This window comes from Grampus griseus (genome assembly GCF_964374135.1).
Source record: "Grampus griseus genome assembly, chromosome: 14".
Taxonomy (NCBI): Eukaryota; Metazoa; Chordata; class Mammalia; order Artiodactyla; family Delphinidae; genus Grampus; species Grampus griseus.
The window spans coordinates 5,103,652-5,120,915 of record NC_139008.1 but is presented as its reverse complement, the minus strand read 5'-3'; the positions used below and the strand labels follow the sequence as shown (position 1 = coordinate 5,120,915).

At 45.9% G+C, this 17,264-nt stretch overlaps 1 protein-coding gene across 1 annotated transcript in view; it reads right to left on the bottom strand.

The window, feature by feature from the left end:
* LMTK2 (lemur tyrosine kinase 2) overlaps positions 1–17,264 on the bottom strand; it is an 81,090-nt gene that overhangs the window by 16,510 nt on the left and 47,316 nt on the right. Inside the window, exons 7-9 of the mRNA XM_082671105.1 lie at positions 10,939–11,075; positions 4,196–4,280; positions 3,142–3,263 (exon numbers count right to left, since the gene is read on the bottom strand). Of these exons, the coding sequence (XP_082527231.1) occupies positions 3,142–3,263; positions 4,196–4,280; positions 10,939–11,075 (344 nt within the window). The remainder of the gene's footprint in view (positions 1–3,141; positions 3,264–4,195; positions 4,281–10,938; positions 11,076–17,264) is intronic.

Genomic DNA, 17,264 nt, shown 5'->3' with positions numbered 1-17,264 from the left:
TTCAACCAAAGGAAAGGGAAGGACCCAAATCTCCCAATCCAATTCAAGACGGGAGAAGTTTCCCTGGCACAGAACTGCTAGGGGCAGAGGGCTGTTTGAAGTTTAAGAGGGCTGTTTTGGATACAAAGAAGTTTAAGACACTGTCTTAAACTTTCAACGACTTTAGGGAATTAACAATTTATTTGACTGAGGAAAATAAGAAGTTTACATGAAATGCTAAAGACCACACAGGTGGCCTATGATTAGGGGCAAAATGAGTGTTATCAGCATGAAGCCTGGTTTGACCCTGGGCCTGGTGTGACCTCTACCTGCCTTATTTTCTCCAAATCCCCGATGTAACTACCTTTCTCTCTCCCAGCAAGGCCTGTTCCCAAACCAATCCCCTCCCCAGTTCTTCAGAGACCGTGAAGCATGGGTTTTCTTCTCAACTCCCCACTCCCCCGACTCCTAGCATCTTCCTTGAGCATCCCTTTCTCCTGGCACAGGCCACATAGAAAGAGGAGACATGTGCCCACCCTGCCCTGCAGCTCTCTATTCCCTAGTCTTTCCCGCCCAGTCTCCTCGGGGACAAGTGCCATTGGCCACCGCCAGCATTCCCTTCTCTCCAGCTCTTTGCCTCGCACTGGCCTGTGTCTCCCTGAGGACCAGCAAGCCTCTTTCTTCTGGGAAGAAAAACGTCCTGTAGCTCTTATCCCCTCTTCCACCAAACTCACTGAGAGAGGACCCTCTCATTCACCCCTGGCACAGGGCAGTTTGGTCCCTGCCTCTCATGGAAGCTGGCGCCACTGCCAGCCCTGCCACCAGAGGCTGCTCAACCCGTCAGAAACAAGGGAAACTGTCTCTGGGAAGTTTTCAGGCCAATCACCCTGCAAGAATAGTAAAAATATGAATGAAGCGTGAAAAGCAACTTCTTAAACACAACAAACAGCAGATAAGATAGCAGGGAATTACCTGGACAAAATCTAGAGCTTACTGAACTAAGCAGAACACTAAAACCACCTTTGACTGCAGCATCTGCTGAAGCACAGAACTTGCGCCTCTGTGTCTGTGGTGTACCAGTGGGGGTGATGGTGGCGGTGGACAGGCCAAAGCCCTGGGCCTGCACAAGGTAAGGGGTCTCACAGAGACCTCCTCACAGTGGGAATAAACCTGCCCCCTGCCTTTCTCAGGGGCCTGGAAGGCAAGCTGCCTTGGCACTGAGGTCCTGTGAATTAGTGGACGTGTGGGAGCGTGAGTAACGTGTGTGTGTGTTGGCGGGGGAGTGTAGTCCCAAAGAAGATGTAACCACAGAGCTGGCCCTTACCTGGACTTACAGCCCAAACTCACACCATCTGAGTGCTCTAAAAGATCTTGAGCTGGATACATAAAGCCCTGGATTAGAGTAGTCCCTTACAGGACGGGACACCCAAGTACCTGACAAAAGCAAATGTGGACCCTCTCTGGAGAAATGTTTCTCAATTCTAGGTTTCCAAGATCCTCACCATAAAAAAGTCCCCAAGGAAACAAACCACCATCAAGAGCCAGCGAGATCAAATCCACAAAGACTTCAGATACTGGAATTATCTGATGTGGATCATAATCAAATAGACCTCCTAAAACCAAAAAGCCAATATCTGAACTACAGAATTCAACAGAGAGATTTAACAGAAGAGTAGACACAGCTGAAGAGAGAATTTTAAAAAGAGAGAGAATTACTGGATAGAGCACAGGTCTGAAAAATTATCCAGAGTGTGGCACAGAGAGTCAAAGAGATGGAATATATAAAAGAGAGGATAAGAGACAGAAGACAGAGCAAGAAGGTCTAACACACATCTAATCAGACTTCCAAAAGGAGAAAAAACGGGGCAAAGGCAGTATTTGAAGGGTAAATAAGGGCTGTGAACACCAACCTAAGATATGAAAAGCCAAAAAAATCCCAAGCAGAAAAACAAACAAATCCACACCGATACACATTATAGTGAAGCTACAAAAACCAAACGACAAAGAGGAGAGCTTAAAAGCAGCCAGAGAGGAAAACGTCACGTCACCTCCAAAGAGCTTAGGGAGATTTACAGCTGACTTCTCAAGAGCAACAATGGGAGCCAGAAGCCAGTGGAGTGAGATCTTCAATATGCTGAGAGAAGATAACTGTCATCAAGTAAAAATACACTTCAAGAACGAGGACGAAGTAAAGGTACACTCAGACCTACGGAGAAAGACCTGAGAATCTATTACCAGTCGAACCTCACTGAAGGAAATTCTGAAGGACATACTTCAGACAAAAGGAGACTGATCCCAGATGGAAGGTCTGAGATTTAAAAAAAAAAACAAAACAAAACAGCAAAGTGATTTGATTACGTGGATACACCTAAACAAACACTGATGCTAAAAAAAAAATAGTAATGTCTTGTGGGGTTAAAAGAAAAAAATCATACCCAACAATAATGACATATAATTGCATGTGTGTGTGTAGAGTAAAACTAAACCAAGTTACAGTACGTTAAAGTAGCCTGGGGTCCTTGTATGGCTCAGAAACAGGGCCAAGATGAGAACTACTGTTAGACTAAGTTAAGTGAAGTATACACGTTATAATTTCTAGGGTAACCAATAAAAGTATAGGAATAGAGTATACAGCTCCCAAGCTAAGAGGAAAAAACAGTTTAAAAAAAATCAAAAGAAGGCAAGAAGAGAAAAAGAAAGTAGAAAAAGCAGGACAATAACACAAAAAAGTGTAGACGTAAATTAAGGAAGCTGTAATAGAAATTGCTAAAGACTCAGGTACATTTTTTCAACTTCCATTAAACTGACATACATCTCAGTATTACATAATGGTCCAAACCTTTCTGTTTCTTCATTCACTTCAACAAATATTTACTAAACATCTATTATAAGCCAGGCCTTGTGGTAGGCAAAGAAAATAGCCTTGGTTCCTGCTTTTACGGAGATTATTACTGTCAAATGGGTAAGAGAAAAGTTAACAGCATCATGGCAACTGTGATAATTGCTATGATGTCAATAAATTGTTTTTTTTTCCACACCATCAGGCACTCTGGTGTTCCTCCGTCTTATTCAATTACTTTCCCTTAAGAAAGTACTTGAGAAGAAAGAAGTCAGGACTTTGCTAACAACAAAAGCCTAACAGAATGATAAATCAATACATACCAGATATTACTATACTTAGTTTGATCTGCAGTTAGTAGTCTGTCTTGAAAGCTGGTTACTAATTCTGGAGCAGTCCATCGCAGAGGGAAAAATTTTTTATCATCTGTTTCAATATAATCCTCCTGTTTTGTTAGGAAGCATACAGAATTTTGAATTTTATAACACTTTTAGTGAGCTCAATGATTTAATTCCAGGTCATTCTCAGAAAACACAAACTCCACCCCCAAAAAACATGTCAGAAAAAGAAGGCGGCACGAGACCGACTTTCTGGGCAGAAGGTGGGTGAGGGTTTCCCTGAAGCCTCCTGGGCCTCATGAGCTGGTCTCTGAGCCATGAACGTTTGCTCAGTCATCCTTCCTGGAAAAGGAAGGTACGCCGTGTCTGATGCACAGAACACAGACTCTGAGCAAAACATCTTGTAAAATATGCTGGGCCGTATCCCTGAACAGGGAAGTGGGGCGGTTAATGAGTAAGAGCGCAGGCTTTCCAATCAGACAGACCGGCTGAGTCCACGTTCAACCACTTACCAGCTCTGTGACTCTGGGCAAGCAACAAAACATACTGAGCCGTCTTCCTGATCCGTTAAGATCAGGAAGACACACCTACCTCCCTTTACAGTGAGGATTACATGAGCTCGTGCAGGCAAGTACTTCATAGTGCCTGGGTGGTATACAGCAAGCGCTCAAGACGCTAGAGCTACCATGTAGACAAAGAACTGCCTTACATTTGCGTGATGTTTTTTTGCCCCACATTATGGCACCTCACTCAGCTGGGCTACACAAACACACACGAATAAAAATCTCAAATACTTCATTTATTTTCTTTGGGGATATAATTATAACAGAGTTTTAAAATCCAAATCCCAAGCTTACCGAATTTGAGCTGAAATTTTACTGAACATGTAACAGAAATATTTATATGATGTGTATTTTATTATACAGGTAGCAATAATTTACCCCGCTTTCCAAAAAGGCATGGCATTTCGTGATATGACCACTTCATGAGCATGAAATTAAATCAGGTCAAGGAGAGGACCCTTAAACCTTTGGCTTACCTTGTACCTGCTGAATCCTATTCCATAATCTCCCACTTTCACATTTAAGTCCGAGGTAAGAAAACAGTTCCGCAGGGCTAAATCACTGAAAACAGAAAGAGTGAAGTGAACACGAGAACAAGGAGAATCAACACCCAGGATGATGTGACATGACATTGCTATGGCTAAAGGCTTTCTTGAGTAATCAGTTAGTGTACTGAGCTCCCTGCTTAATAATTCGTGTTTTAAAATCCTTTTTCACAGATAAAGACTAATACCATATTCCTAATTACTTAAAGAATGGAGATGATCAGATTTTTTTGTACATCACTCTGACTGCTAAGGTTAAATACTGACCATATCCATACCTTGTTCTGCATTAATACCAGATTTATGGCTCATTTCCTAGTATTTTTAGAGTTACCAAGAAAGAATTCTAAATTGGCTAAATTGTCTGAAGTTTTTAAAATAACTTGCATTACCTGAGTAGTAGTCTAGTAGTAGTCTCTTTAATGTAAGTAAAGAAGAATAAAGTTACAACTTCAAGCACCCGAAAATAACCTACATTATTGAAAACGTTTGGTTTTTAGCTCCTTTTTCAAAGCTGTGCGAGCGTTATAAGGAGACCCTTTCCAAGTCACTCTCCTTTCTTCCAAACTCCACCCACCTCCCCAAGAGGGAGGCAAAGAGCGTATTTTCGAGACTCACTGAAAACAACTTACTTACATAGTTTATTTAAGAACAAGTTCATTTTCAGAAACACCTAATTTGCAAAGTAAAAACTACTTTTTCTAAAGGAACTTCCCATAAAAATAGCAGATTACATTTTTTGGATTTCACCTTTACCCCTTAGAATCTTTTTAATTATCAATTGGCACATGAATAAAAAAGCCACTAAATTGAAATAGAATTGGATACCTAATTTATAGTTTTAAATCACAAATAAAAGTAATCAGAAGCTGGATTGCTATAGTCCAAAATTTAAAACGTTTGTCTTTATATGACTGTAGAAGACCAAAAACTTTATCAAATTCTTATTTTCGATGATTTTCATTTCCAAAGCTCACATGTCTGAAATGTAATAATAATGAGAATGAGGACAGCAACAGCTAAGGCTGATGTACTTCAACGACAGCCTGGTGTGTACAACGACACTGATCCAATCGTACAATAATGGCTAATGTGAGCCAAGCACTTTGCACAAGGTGTTTCTCTAAGCACCTGACACGTATTAACTCACTTAATCTTCACGACAAGCCTTTGAGGTGGGCACTATTATGTTCCCCGTTTATAGAAAAGGAAACTGAGGCACAGAGAACTGAAGTGACTCTGCCAGGGTCAGTATTTCCGCCTTTCACCATCAATAACCACCACCAACAATCCGTTATTACCAGTCAGAGCACGGTGCCGTGCGTGCAGCTGCTCCTCAATAAACGTGCTGATCTCAATTTCCAGTTAGATGTGCTCAATTCTTCTTTACACTATGTTTACAAGCCGTGTTTTCACGGCGCACCATCCAGAAGACATCAGGCCTGTGGAGGCATCTGGGGAAAACCTCGGGACACGCCTACTGTTATAGACAGTATACAGGCACACGTGGGAGATACTGCGGGTTTGGTCCCAGACCACAGCAATAAAGCATATCTCGCAATAAAACGAGTCACATGAATTTTTTGCTTTCCTAGTGCATAGAAAAGTGATGTTTACACTACACTGCAGTCTACTGAGTGTGCAAGAGCATTATGTCCAAGAAAGAAAAAACATTGTACAAACCTTAATTAAAAAAATACTTTATTGCTTAAAAAATGCCGAAATAATTATAATAAGTAACATCAAAGATCACTGATCACAGATCATCATCACAAACATAATAACAATGAAAAGGTCTGAAATATTGCGAGAATTACCACAATGTGACACAGAGACAGGAAGTGAGCAAACGCTGTTGGAAAAATGCGCCGACAGACCTGCTCAGCAAAGGGCTGCCACAGGCCCTTGATTTATAAAAAACCGCAGCATCTGCGAAGCGTGATAAAACGAGGTGTGCCTGTAGAAACTTCCCATCTCAAGGAGAGATGTGGTCCCTGTCTTTTGGAGTGAAGGGAGAAATGGACGGGGGCCACATGTGGGCAGGAGAATACAAGGCTCTAAGGCAGCCTGACCCTCTGGACCAAGAGCTGCACCCGTGCGGCCCTGCGGGTCCTGCCGCAGAGGCCCTGAGCACCTCCAACCAGAATTTCTGGAGCCCCTGCAAACAGATCCTTCCATTGATTTATGTATTTATTTATTTATGGCTGTGTGGTGTCTTCGTTGCTGCACGCGGGCTTTTCTCTAGTTGTGGCAAGCGGGGGCTACTCTTCGTTGTGGTGCACAGGCTTCTTACTGCAGTGACTTCTCTTGTTGCACAGCACAGGCTCTAGGTGCGTGGGCTTCAGTAGTTATGGCAAACTGGCTCAGTAGGGTGGCTCGCGGGCTCTAGAGCGCAGGCTCAGTAGTTGTGGCACACGGGCTTAGTGGCTCCGCGGCATGTGGGATCCTCCCGGACCAGGGCTCGAACCCGTGTCCCCTGCATTGGCAGGCGGATCTTAACCACTGCGCCACCAGGGAAGCCCCAACAGATCATTCTCAACCTCCCCAACACCTGTGTCCTAGGACCAGAATTAAAAGCTGAGTGCCAGCATTCCGGCCGGGGCATGTGAGTGTCATCTGTGGCGGGGCAGCAGGGCGAGGCCAGCAGGGCACCTGCAGAGCCCCTGGCACCTTCCACTCAGGCCACTAGAGCCACTCCAGGACCACCCAGCTGCCTCCCTCCTCGCCTCTCTCCTCACACATGTTTCCTGCAGGTCTTCAGATACAGGAAAGGAGAAGCTTAGATAAAAGATGAAAAGTTATACCTGCAAAAGACCTGCGGCTCTCGTTATAAACGACATTGTGAAACTCTTACACAATTCAACTGTTGCTCTCAGAGAAGGAGGAAGTGCTTCTCATTACCTGAAAACCAGGGGTAATGAGGAGGAAAACAATGGTGTGACTGAGAGAATTTCTTCTAAACCTGCTCCCTCCCTCTACCCCAAACATCCCGTCACCAGAGTACAGTGGCAAAAGCACTGGACAAAGTCAGAGGCCTGGGAACGAGTCTTGGCTCCACTGCTAAGAACTGTGTGACTTCGGGCTAAGTCAATTCACACATCAGAGCCTCGTTTTTCCTTGTCAGAAAAAGGGGGGGCCTAACCTGTAAGGGTTAACTCATACGGTTTTTATAAGAATAAAATTTTTTAAAATATGAAATGTTTTCAAAACACTGAAGTGTTATCCAGATTCTAAATGATGATATAATTCAATTCAAAATTAGTAAAAATAAACACTCTCTGAAGGCCAATAACATGCCAAGCTAAAGAATAGGAAAACGCAAAGGTGTAACTATTTAATGGCAGAGGTAACTCTTGACGTCAATGGCTGGTTTGGGTCAGGAAATACAAACATACCCAGTATATTCTTCCTTCAAGTTGAAAAACAGGTCTAGTGGCAAAGCTGCCAAGCGATCCAGCCCTGAAGGGCTCTAAAGCCCTGGCCCCGTCCCCCTTGGCTGGCAGCGCGCTCGAGGTGGCCTCAGCTGTCAGTGGGACCCAGCCGCGTGAGCAGAGCCGCCAGACACAGGAAGCGTGTGTTCACAGAGGGAAGGGGTTCTAAACAGCTTCCCATCCCGAGTCACAAGGAAGCATCACCACTTGTTCTCTGCTTCCCCTGGAATGAGAGTGTACCCATCTCCAGGACTGCTCTCATGGAAACGCCTCAGTGTGGCTGGAGACACTTCCCAAACCATCCTCTCTTCTATTTACGTTACCACTTAGGGTCTCCCAGAGACCCTGAATTCCTGATCAAAAGAGCAACAAACAACCGAAAGTTACAGAATACTCTTCTAGGGCTTGGCCCACGTTACCTTCTGTAATCTTGACCAGAACACTTCAGGGCAAGATTATCCCCATTTCATAGAAGAAACAGGCTCAGAAGGATTAAGGAACGTGGCTCACACTGGTAAAGCTGAGGAGAGGCCACTTAAGAGCACCACCCTGCCGTTGGCAGCCACGAAGGTTTAAAAAGAAAAATCCCTACGTGGGTTGTGAAGAGACTCTGCCACTGACCACCTGAAGGTGGGGTGCAGCTCACAGAGATACAGGTAGAGGATTAAGGCAAGAGGACTCTGACATGGCACAAAGACGCAACTCTGCTCAGGGTCTGGACCCCTGCTTATCAAGTCAGCCCCCATCATGCTTCTCTTCCCCGACACACAACACAGCCAGCCCACAGGTCTACAGCAGTCCTTCCTAACCCTCTCACACGTACCTTCTGTGTAAGCTGGGTTATATGAACACTGGGCTCCTGTAACACTGGACACCCACACTCTCAGGGCTGGATGACTTAGTCACCTCGGTGTTTCTCAGCAGAGAGTAACTTTAACTTTAAAACTGGGCAAATCCTACAGAGGTCCTTTCGTGCACAGCTGCCACCTGGGTACTCCTCAAGGCCACCGTCACACAGGTCTCCAGCTACGTGAGCCACCACAAGGCCCACGCCGCGGGCTGGGTGCCCTGTGCACTTAGCTCATTGCAGTGAGCTGGTGGTTTCTCATGGGAGCTGCTCCTTCAGGAAGACTGACAGGCTGGGGACAGGAAGGCCCAGGCTCTTGGCCAGCAGGGCAGGATGGTGTGGAGCGTAACACACTGGCAGCTCCTGCTGTTTATGCGGCCTTCACGAATGTCACGTGTTTGACTGCAGAAACACAGGCTACCCGAGACCCAGGCATACGTCTCCTCTTAGACGATAAGTAAAAATAAAATTTAATTGGGGGTGCTTTACTAGATGAGCTTCCAGTTGGACGTGCAGGATATTCTGTGTTCAACCAACACAGGAAGTCCGACTTTGAGTTAGCAAACAACTACTCTAAAGCCCAACTTAAAACTATGCCACTATGTACTCGACATCGTGCAATGACCTACTGCTATAAGGACAGATAGTCTGAAAGAATATATGTAACTAGTCACTGTGCCGCACATGCGAAGCTAACGCAATGCCGTAAATCAATTATACTGCAATGTTTAAAAGACGCTATTACGCTGTGCTACCAACAAAAAAATAAAGCAAAAAAGTTTGCCCCAGATGGAAATTTTACATAAAATATGGCTACTTTTTAAAATAAAATGAAACAGTTGTCAATGGTTCCAAGAATTTTCTTTACCTTGAGTTTATGCACCTGAATTAAATCCAAACCACGTGAGTAAATTTATCAACTTTATTTGTTCTAAAGTTCACAAGATTCTAAATTAAGTAAAACTTTAACCTAAAGAAACTCACAGGAAGATAACAGTTACTCTGACATCTTTGCCAATTTTTAAAATACAAGAGTAGAAACCGACCTGGGCTTTAAACACAATTTCTAGCTGTCTTTGATAACTTTATGTTGCTGATTCTGATATGATATTCTTTTTAAATGCTCCATTCTCCAAAATCTAAAAATTCCTACACCAAGTATTAGGTAATAATCATCTGTGTTTCACAAAAGATTAACAATACAAATATGCTGGGAATTAACCTGTCATGAAGTTAAAAAACAAAATATAAGACTTCTCCATTATAAAACAAATAGATCTTTACATTTTGAACTTTTGTGTAAGGGTTTCTGCCTTGGGCCTGAAGAAACTCATGATCTTCTGGGTCTCTTAAAAAGCACTTTATCAGAATGATTTGCTCACTATGCAAGTCAGACAAGATAGATGTGTAAGAAAAATGTTAATTTTCCTTCTTCCCACCCTGAAGTAATGTTGAGAATTTGATAGGTATTTTTCCATGTCTGTTCACACACACACACACACACACACAAACACACACACACACACCTCTACAAATAGAAGCTTTTTTTTTTAACGTTGTCATAAATATATTCCTGTGCAACCTGCTTTAAAAAATATATAATACTTCATAGACATCCTCCATGTGGGTACACACAGGTGCTCCTTTTCAGGTCTTTGGATTGTTAAGAGTTAAATGACTTTAAGTCAACTAAAGAGACACTGCCCAGTTTTGTCCAAAGACCTGAGAAATAATTTTAAACATAAATCAGAGCTCAAAAGACTATTCACAGAATCATCATCTCAGACAGGACTCAAAGCCCTTTGTTGTTTTAATTACGGAAATTACACTGACGATCTGAACAAGATACGATGCGCTCCAGAGAGCTGCAGCTATTCAAGTAGGAACAGAAAGGCTTGGACAGAAATGTGTTATCCCGACCACTGTGCTGCTCACACACAACCCGCGATCACCCCCAGCCTGGCCTGGGTGGCGTTGGTCGGAGACCAGTGCTGTGACCTTCTATGAGAAGATGATGTCAGCCCTTCAGATCCCTTCTTCCCATCTCCGGAACGGGAGGTGGGCCACGCCGTGAAAGCCAGCGGGTAGAGCCGGAGCCTGAAGCTGACAGGAGGAGGATGCAAGACCGGAACTGTTCCCTCTGCACTCTTTCGCATTCTTTGAAATTCTGGGAATAATTTCTAGGCCTTAGGCTGTATTAAGGCACTCTGTTCCCCGGGAATTGGTTTAAATAGAGCCCCGCTCAACCCTTATTCTGAAACTGGGCAGGAGTGGACACCTTGTTTATACATCGAGAGTTCACGTTACAGCCGGTCCTCCTTGAGCATCCTGCAGGGCCTCTTCCCACACTTTTGGGGTCAGCAGTGCGGGAGGTGCACGCGAGCAGAGGGACCCACCTGTGCAGGAAGTGCCGCTTGTGCATGGCCGCCAGCCCCGCCGCGATCTCGCACGCCAGCCTCTGCAGCAGCATGGTCTGCGCGTCCCCCCGCGCCGGCTCGGGCTCGCCGCCGCGCAGGTAAGCCTTCAGATCGCCCTGCGGAAACCAGCCCAGGTCAGTTTCCAAAGAGGACCGGGGGAACAAACGGGCATCTCCACACACGCCTCAGCTGACCGAGATGGCTGAGATTACTTATTGGAAATTATTTTGTTTTGAGCTTAATAAAGAATAAGCTCACCCCGAACAAGTTTGAAATTACAAAAAAGCAATTCCAACCAAATACTTACTTCAAAGGTAGAGAAAACACTATTCGCCTTTTAGGATCATTCTAAATTAAACATTAGTTTACCTTTGTTATATAAACACAGAGATAACAACAGTTAAAAAAGATAAATTGGCAATAATGCACAATTTAAGTGCAGAAGTACAGAAATTTCCAGGTAACTAAGAGATGAGATGGAGAGTAAAAGAAGTGCCAGTCACACCACCTTCAGGGATCCCAGGAGAACATCACACCACAAAGGCCACCACCAAAGCACTCATGAGCAACAGAGAGGGAGATGAGGAAAGAAAAACGGGGGGAAGAGGAAGAAAAAGTACTCTCAGCGCCGGTAACTGCTTCAGTTCTCCACCGGCTTCCCCAGGGCCCTGTGTTGCCCAGAGACCACTGCGAGAAAGTGCATTCTAGCCACTCCAGAAAAATTCGTGATGTTAATTTAAATAAGCCTGTTCAAAGGACAGCAGCACGGGCAGGAAAATGGGCAAATTCACATTCAGACACCCAGCACGCATGTTTCAATGCCGAGTACCCCACGTATTCGCACAAGACTCCCCTATCTTATCCTGTTTTTGTTTCATGACTTTAATTTTAGGGCTGTATGTCTTGGGGGACAGTGTATCTCTTTTGGGAAATACACTTTTGAGGCAATCTTCCACGTTCTGCTTACCACATGATTAAGTATTTATTGATGTGCTTTAATTCCAAGTTTAAGCTTTATACAATCAGTTAATAAAATTTAGAAAGCAAGTCAACAGCTTTCACTTTTCTTTACATCTGAGTCAAAAAAGACTCCAGAGGAAGGAAATTTTTCTCAACCAATTAAAGATTCTGATACATTTCTCATAACTGCTACTGAAGATAGCAAATGCCTCCCAGAATTAAACTTTAAAACACAATATTCCTTTACTAGCATTTGTCCACACTGCATAATAAATACATTCTAATGTAACTTCTAGGTCCACACCAAGAACCTAAATTTGTTTTCATTCCCAGTTTCCATCATCTTAATATGAACGATAATGTTGATATCAATAACTGTTACCACCGGGGCTTTCGAATGTTTGCCAAGCACTGTTCTGGGAGTTTCCACACCTGCTGCCCTCAAATAACTCTCACAATTTAAAACACTTTCCAGATGTGGAATAGGCTTCGGGAGGTTAAGAACTTTGCCCAAGGCCACAGAGCTAACAAACAGTGGAGCTGCACTTCTACAGTTTACCAACTTGCCAAGAAAACTCTATTTGGTGAGTGAACCAAATTAGCACGTAGATCAAATCGATTATTCTATAAGAATGAGTGTCCAGTAAATTCAAGCCAATCACACAGCTGTGGAGGAGTCTCCCAAACTTAGTGAACTGCTCTGCCAGGGCAGCAGCTGCTCCCCTCAGGACCAAGGTGTGTGCTCGCCCACGTCACCATCCTCCTATTTCTTTGAGAACGTGGTGCTTTCCCCGTTTGCTCCCCTAGCAATTACAAGCTGCTCCAGCGGAGAAACAGACACCTTTTCTTCCCCTTTAAAAATACATGCCCCTCCCCGTGCCAACCCCACCTTCACCCAGGCTAGGCTCTGTCCAGCATGGGAGTGGTGGGAATAAACCCAGCTTTGGGCGACAATTAAATTAACCCAGAAAAACTCCAGCAAAAAGCACCAGGCTACAGGCTGATGGGATTTTCGTACGGTAGTTCATATGGAAACGAAATATGAAAACAAAGAGCTGAAGTTTACTTACATTACCAGTGAAATGACCACTTAAATGCATTTGTCTAACCCCTTTCTTGCAATACCCATCTAAGGAAAAAACTACCCTCACACAAAAGTAGGACTGTGCTGTGCTGCATCTGGCCACTTCTCAAAACAAACAGAAGCTTCGGGCAAACAGCAAGTACTTCCCAAGTGACCTTGGCCATGAAGGCAGGAACCGCAGAGTGGGTGTAGTTATTTTTCAAGGTTCCCTAAAGCATATTCCTTACCACTCACCGTTCTAAAGTTATCTTCTCCCCACAACAGGCCACTCCCCAGATTTCACTAGAAGATAAAGTATAATGAACAGAAGGGGATTTTGCTTCAGACTGCTAACGCTCTGGAAGCTTCCAGCTTGACAAACACTAAAGGCCTCTCCCAACCCGCACTGGGCGGGGCGCAAAGTGAGCGCGACCCCAGAAAAGACGTCTCTAACCTGGGGAGTAAACATGAGCGATTACTGAGGAGCCCATGACTGTTTCCCAAGGATGAGGCCTGTGATGGGTTGGGAGGGACTCCTTCTGTGTTCTACAAAGAGCCTCAGAGCTCTCCTGGCACCACCATTTGAAAGAAAAATCAGCATAAAATCTTTAATTACAGAAAAAAATTTATATTATATAAGTACTAAAAATTGACTCATTCTATCCAAAACAGATAAAGCTGTATTTAGATATCTGGCTTATTTTATTTATGTTTTAATGATGCCTAGTGAGTAGACAGGGATTATTACTTTGGTCCATTATTTGAAGAGAAAAACACTGAGAACAGCAATGTATTCTGAACTAAAATAAAGTTTCCTTTATCCAAGTTTTAAAAATTTCTCAGATCCTCCCCAAACTGCGCCCCTCTGCAAAATACTCAAAAAGAAAAATGTATGACACTAGATGGCAGCAAAGTGCTTACACTGAGATCTCAGATACCAGAGCGGGCCCCTTGGCCGACTTCTTGGAATGAGTCACTCGAAGACCTTTAGAGGGTTACTCACAAGGGCCCCCATAAATCCCAGCATCAGCTGCCATGAGGGCTTCGGCCAGCTTTTCACAGGACACTGAGAACAATGAATGAACTCCACTACAACGTAAAAACCCAACAAGTAAATAGCTTTCTAACTGAAAAATTAGTTGTTTATACATTTAATAGAAGGATTTCAGAGGAAAATTTATGTTTTTAAACAAAAATCTGAGGACTTCCCTGGTGGCGCAGTGGTTAAGAATCCGCCTGCCAGTACAGGGGACACGGGTTTGAGCCCTGGTCCGGGAAGATCCCACATGCCGCGGAGCAACTAAGCCTGTGCGCCACAACTACTGAGCCCGTGCGCCACAACTACTGAGCCTGTGCTCCACAACTACTGAACCTGTGCTCTAGGTTCAGTAGAGCCGCAATTACTGAAGGCCGCACACCTAGAGCCTGTGCTCTGCAGCAAGAGAAGCCACCGCAGTGAGAAGCCCGTGCTCCGCAACAAAGAGTAGCCCCCGCTCGCCGCCAACTAGAGAAAGCCCGCGCACGGCAATGAAGACCCAACGCAGCCGAAAATTTTAAAGATTTAAAAAAAAAAAATCTGAGTGAAAGGAGGAAAGAATGGCAGCAACAGCCGCGTGTGCTCGGTGTCCACCGACAAAGTGAAACAGGGAGGTAGGGCGGGAGCCCTGGGAACGCCCCCAGCCCGAGGGTTTCTTAACTCCCTCAAGCCCTCTGACTGTGCCTACTTTTCCCTCCACCACTCGAGTCCCGCCCCGCCCCCCAACATCCACACCTGCACAGCACCTTCTGTTATCACGGATTATTCTCCCTGAGCCCATCCCTTCTCTGCTCAAATACCTCTCAGGTGAATCCCACAAAGAACCTGCAAGCGCCCTCTGCCTCCAAACCCTGTTCCCGCTCCCACCCCACTTCCCTCCCCTCTTCACGGACAGACGCCTCAAAAGCCGGGTCTGCGCTGGCTGGCCTGCCTCCTGGCCCCCCAATCTCTCTCGAACCCCTCGCCCCCCAACAGGCTGGGCTCTAGCTGCTCCTGCTGGGCAGGACCAAGTGAGGGGTCCGTTCCTTCCTTCCCCACCGGTCTCCTGGCTTTCTTCCGAGCTCACTGGCCACCCCTTTCTGGGGCCCCTGTGCTGGACCTTCCCCCTCTTACTGGTCTGTGGGCGTCGGCACGCCCAGGGCTCTGTCTGTGGTCCTCATCCCTCCTCACCGTGACACTCATTCCGGGTGACTCTATCACCCTGTGGCTTTGAAAATCATCTCTCATACATTTCTCTGACTCAGACCCCTCCACCTCCTGAGCCCCAGACTCATCTGTCCAGCTGCGGACTTGACACCCTTCCCTAGATGCCCTGAGAGGCACCTCAAACCTAACACGCCCAGTGCAAAGCTCCGACGATCTGCTCCATCTCAGGAAATGGCATCACCGCTTTCCCAGTGGATCAGGCCAAAACCAAAGTCCTCATTCTTGAGTTTGCTCTCTCTCGAGACGCCCACATCCAACCCATCACCAAGGCCCGGATCTATTTTCACAAAGAGCCAGGGCCTCGGGGCCCAGGGCAGCAGCCACGTGTGGGGAAGGGAGCCACTGGCAGGGCCGGGGATGTGGCGCCCCCACCAGCCACCCCCCTTCCAAGCCTGATGACGCCGTGTCATTGCTCTGCACGTGTCCCTCCCGCTGGCTCCGAGTGAGAGACACCGTCCACGTGCACCTCTGTTCCACAGTAAGCCCATGTCCTTTCTTTTCTACTCCCGCTCCCGAGTGGCAGAGACACATCACCCATCTCTGTATGCCTGGGAGGGCCCCAGTGCATGGGCTTATGTAACGAACTCATTTACACATAAGACACGGACATGGACTAGGCGTTTTCTGTACAAAAGGCCAGTTCGAAAATGGAGGCTTCCCACTGGTGGAAGACAAACGTACAGCCATTAAACTACCTGATATAGAAGTACACAGAATAAAATTAAGCCATCAGTTAAAATCCCCACTTTGCCACAAGCAATCATGTGACATCAGGCAAGTCAACTAACCAAAGAAGAGAAGACAGAAAGCCTGGTCCTGAGGTTGGGCATGGGTGTGGGCCCGAGAGGCCCTTCATCTCTTGCAGCCCGGTTTTCTAATCTGTAAAACGAAGAAGACTGAGGCAAGAAGACTTGGTGAAGGAGAAGCAAACACCTCAGGCCCAGCACAAGGCCTGGCACAGGTCAGAGCCCTCCCTCCTCACACCGCCACCCCTTTGTGGGCAGCGGACAAGCTTCCCACAGCCTTGGGAGCCCGGGACCCTGCCTCCCTGTCTCTCCTGAGCGGCTGGAGCAAGCCCGGCCCGCAGAGGACTGTGGAAATCTGCATACGACACCAAGATCGCTCCCTTGCAAAGAAAAGACTATCATCTCTTGCTTCGGAGTCTGGTGACAGAGGAAGAAACTGCTGATTGTCATGGGAGATAAGACGGAGTGGAGGTGATCTACTTCCTTGTCTTTACCTGGGCCTGCAGTCTGGCCTCCAAGCAGTTGGTCTCGGCTTGTCACCTTTCCAACTGATCTTTCCCAGCGGATGCCACCCAGCCTCTCCTAACGCAGTGCTCTCTCACCCGGTCCCCACGCCACCCACTGTGGGACCATCTATCGCCCCACCCCCCCACCCCGGTCCACACGCACAGTTGAGCTACCCTGCCTGGCTCACGCTGTTCCTATGACGCTTTCCTGCGGAGGAAAGTCCATCCACCCACCTGTCCACACTCAGACCAAACACCACTTCTTTTGTGAAGCCTTCCCAAAGGAGCCAGTGAGCCTAGTTAGAATTGCTACACAGAACTACTCAAACCTTTAAATTATGATCAATTAAGAAACTAAAAATGAATAAAAATAACTACTACTTCCTGAGCACCTACTATGCCTACAGGGTGGGCAGTATCACTCCCATTTTACAGATGTCTACACTGAGGCTTAAAGAGGTCAGGTAACCTCCAAGGTGATACACAAGTAAGTGGCAGGACCAGCATCTGAAGGCAGGCCCGCTTGGCTCTACAGGCAGAAAAGGCAGGGTCAGGGTGACTCACCCGTCCTCCTGAGAGCACTGGGCACAGCTCTTTGTACTCAACAGGTGCTCATACATTTCTGTTGAGTGACCCTTACCCCCAAACAATCTTGCCCGCATAGACATGTGAGAGCACAGTGTACCTCCTATGGCCACAAGTTACACACAACACCCTGCAGTGATCTCTCCCCTCACGAACACTGCACCATCAGCAGTACACATCGGTGACTCTGGTCCAGCTACCAA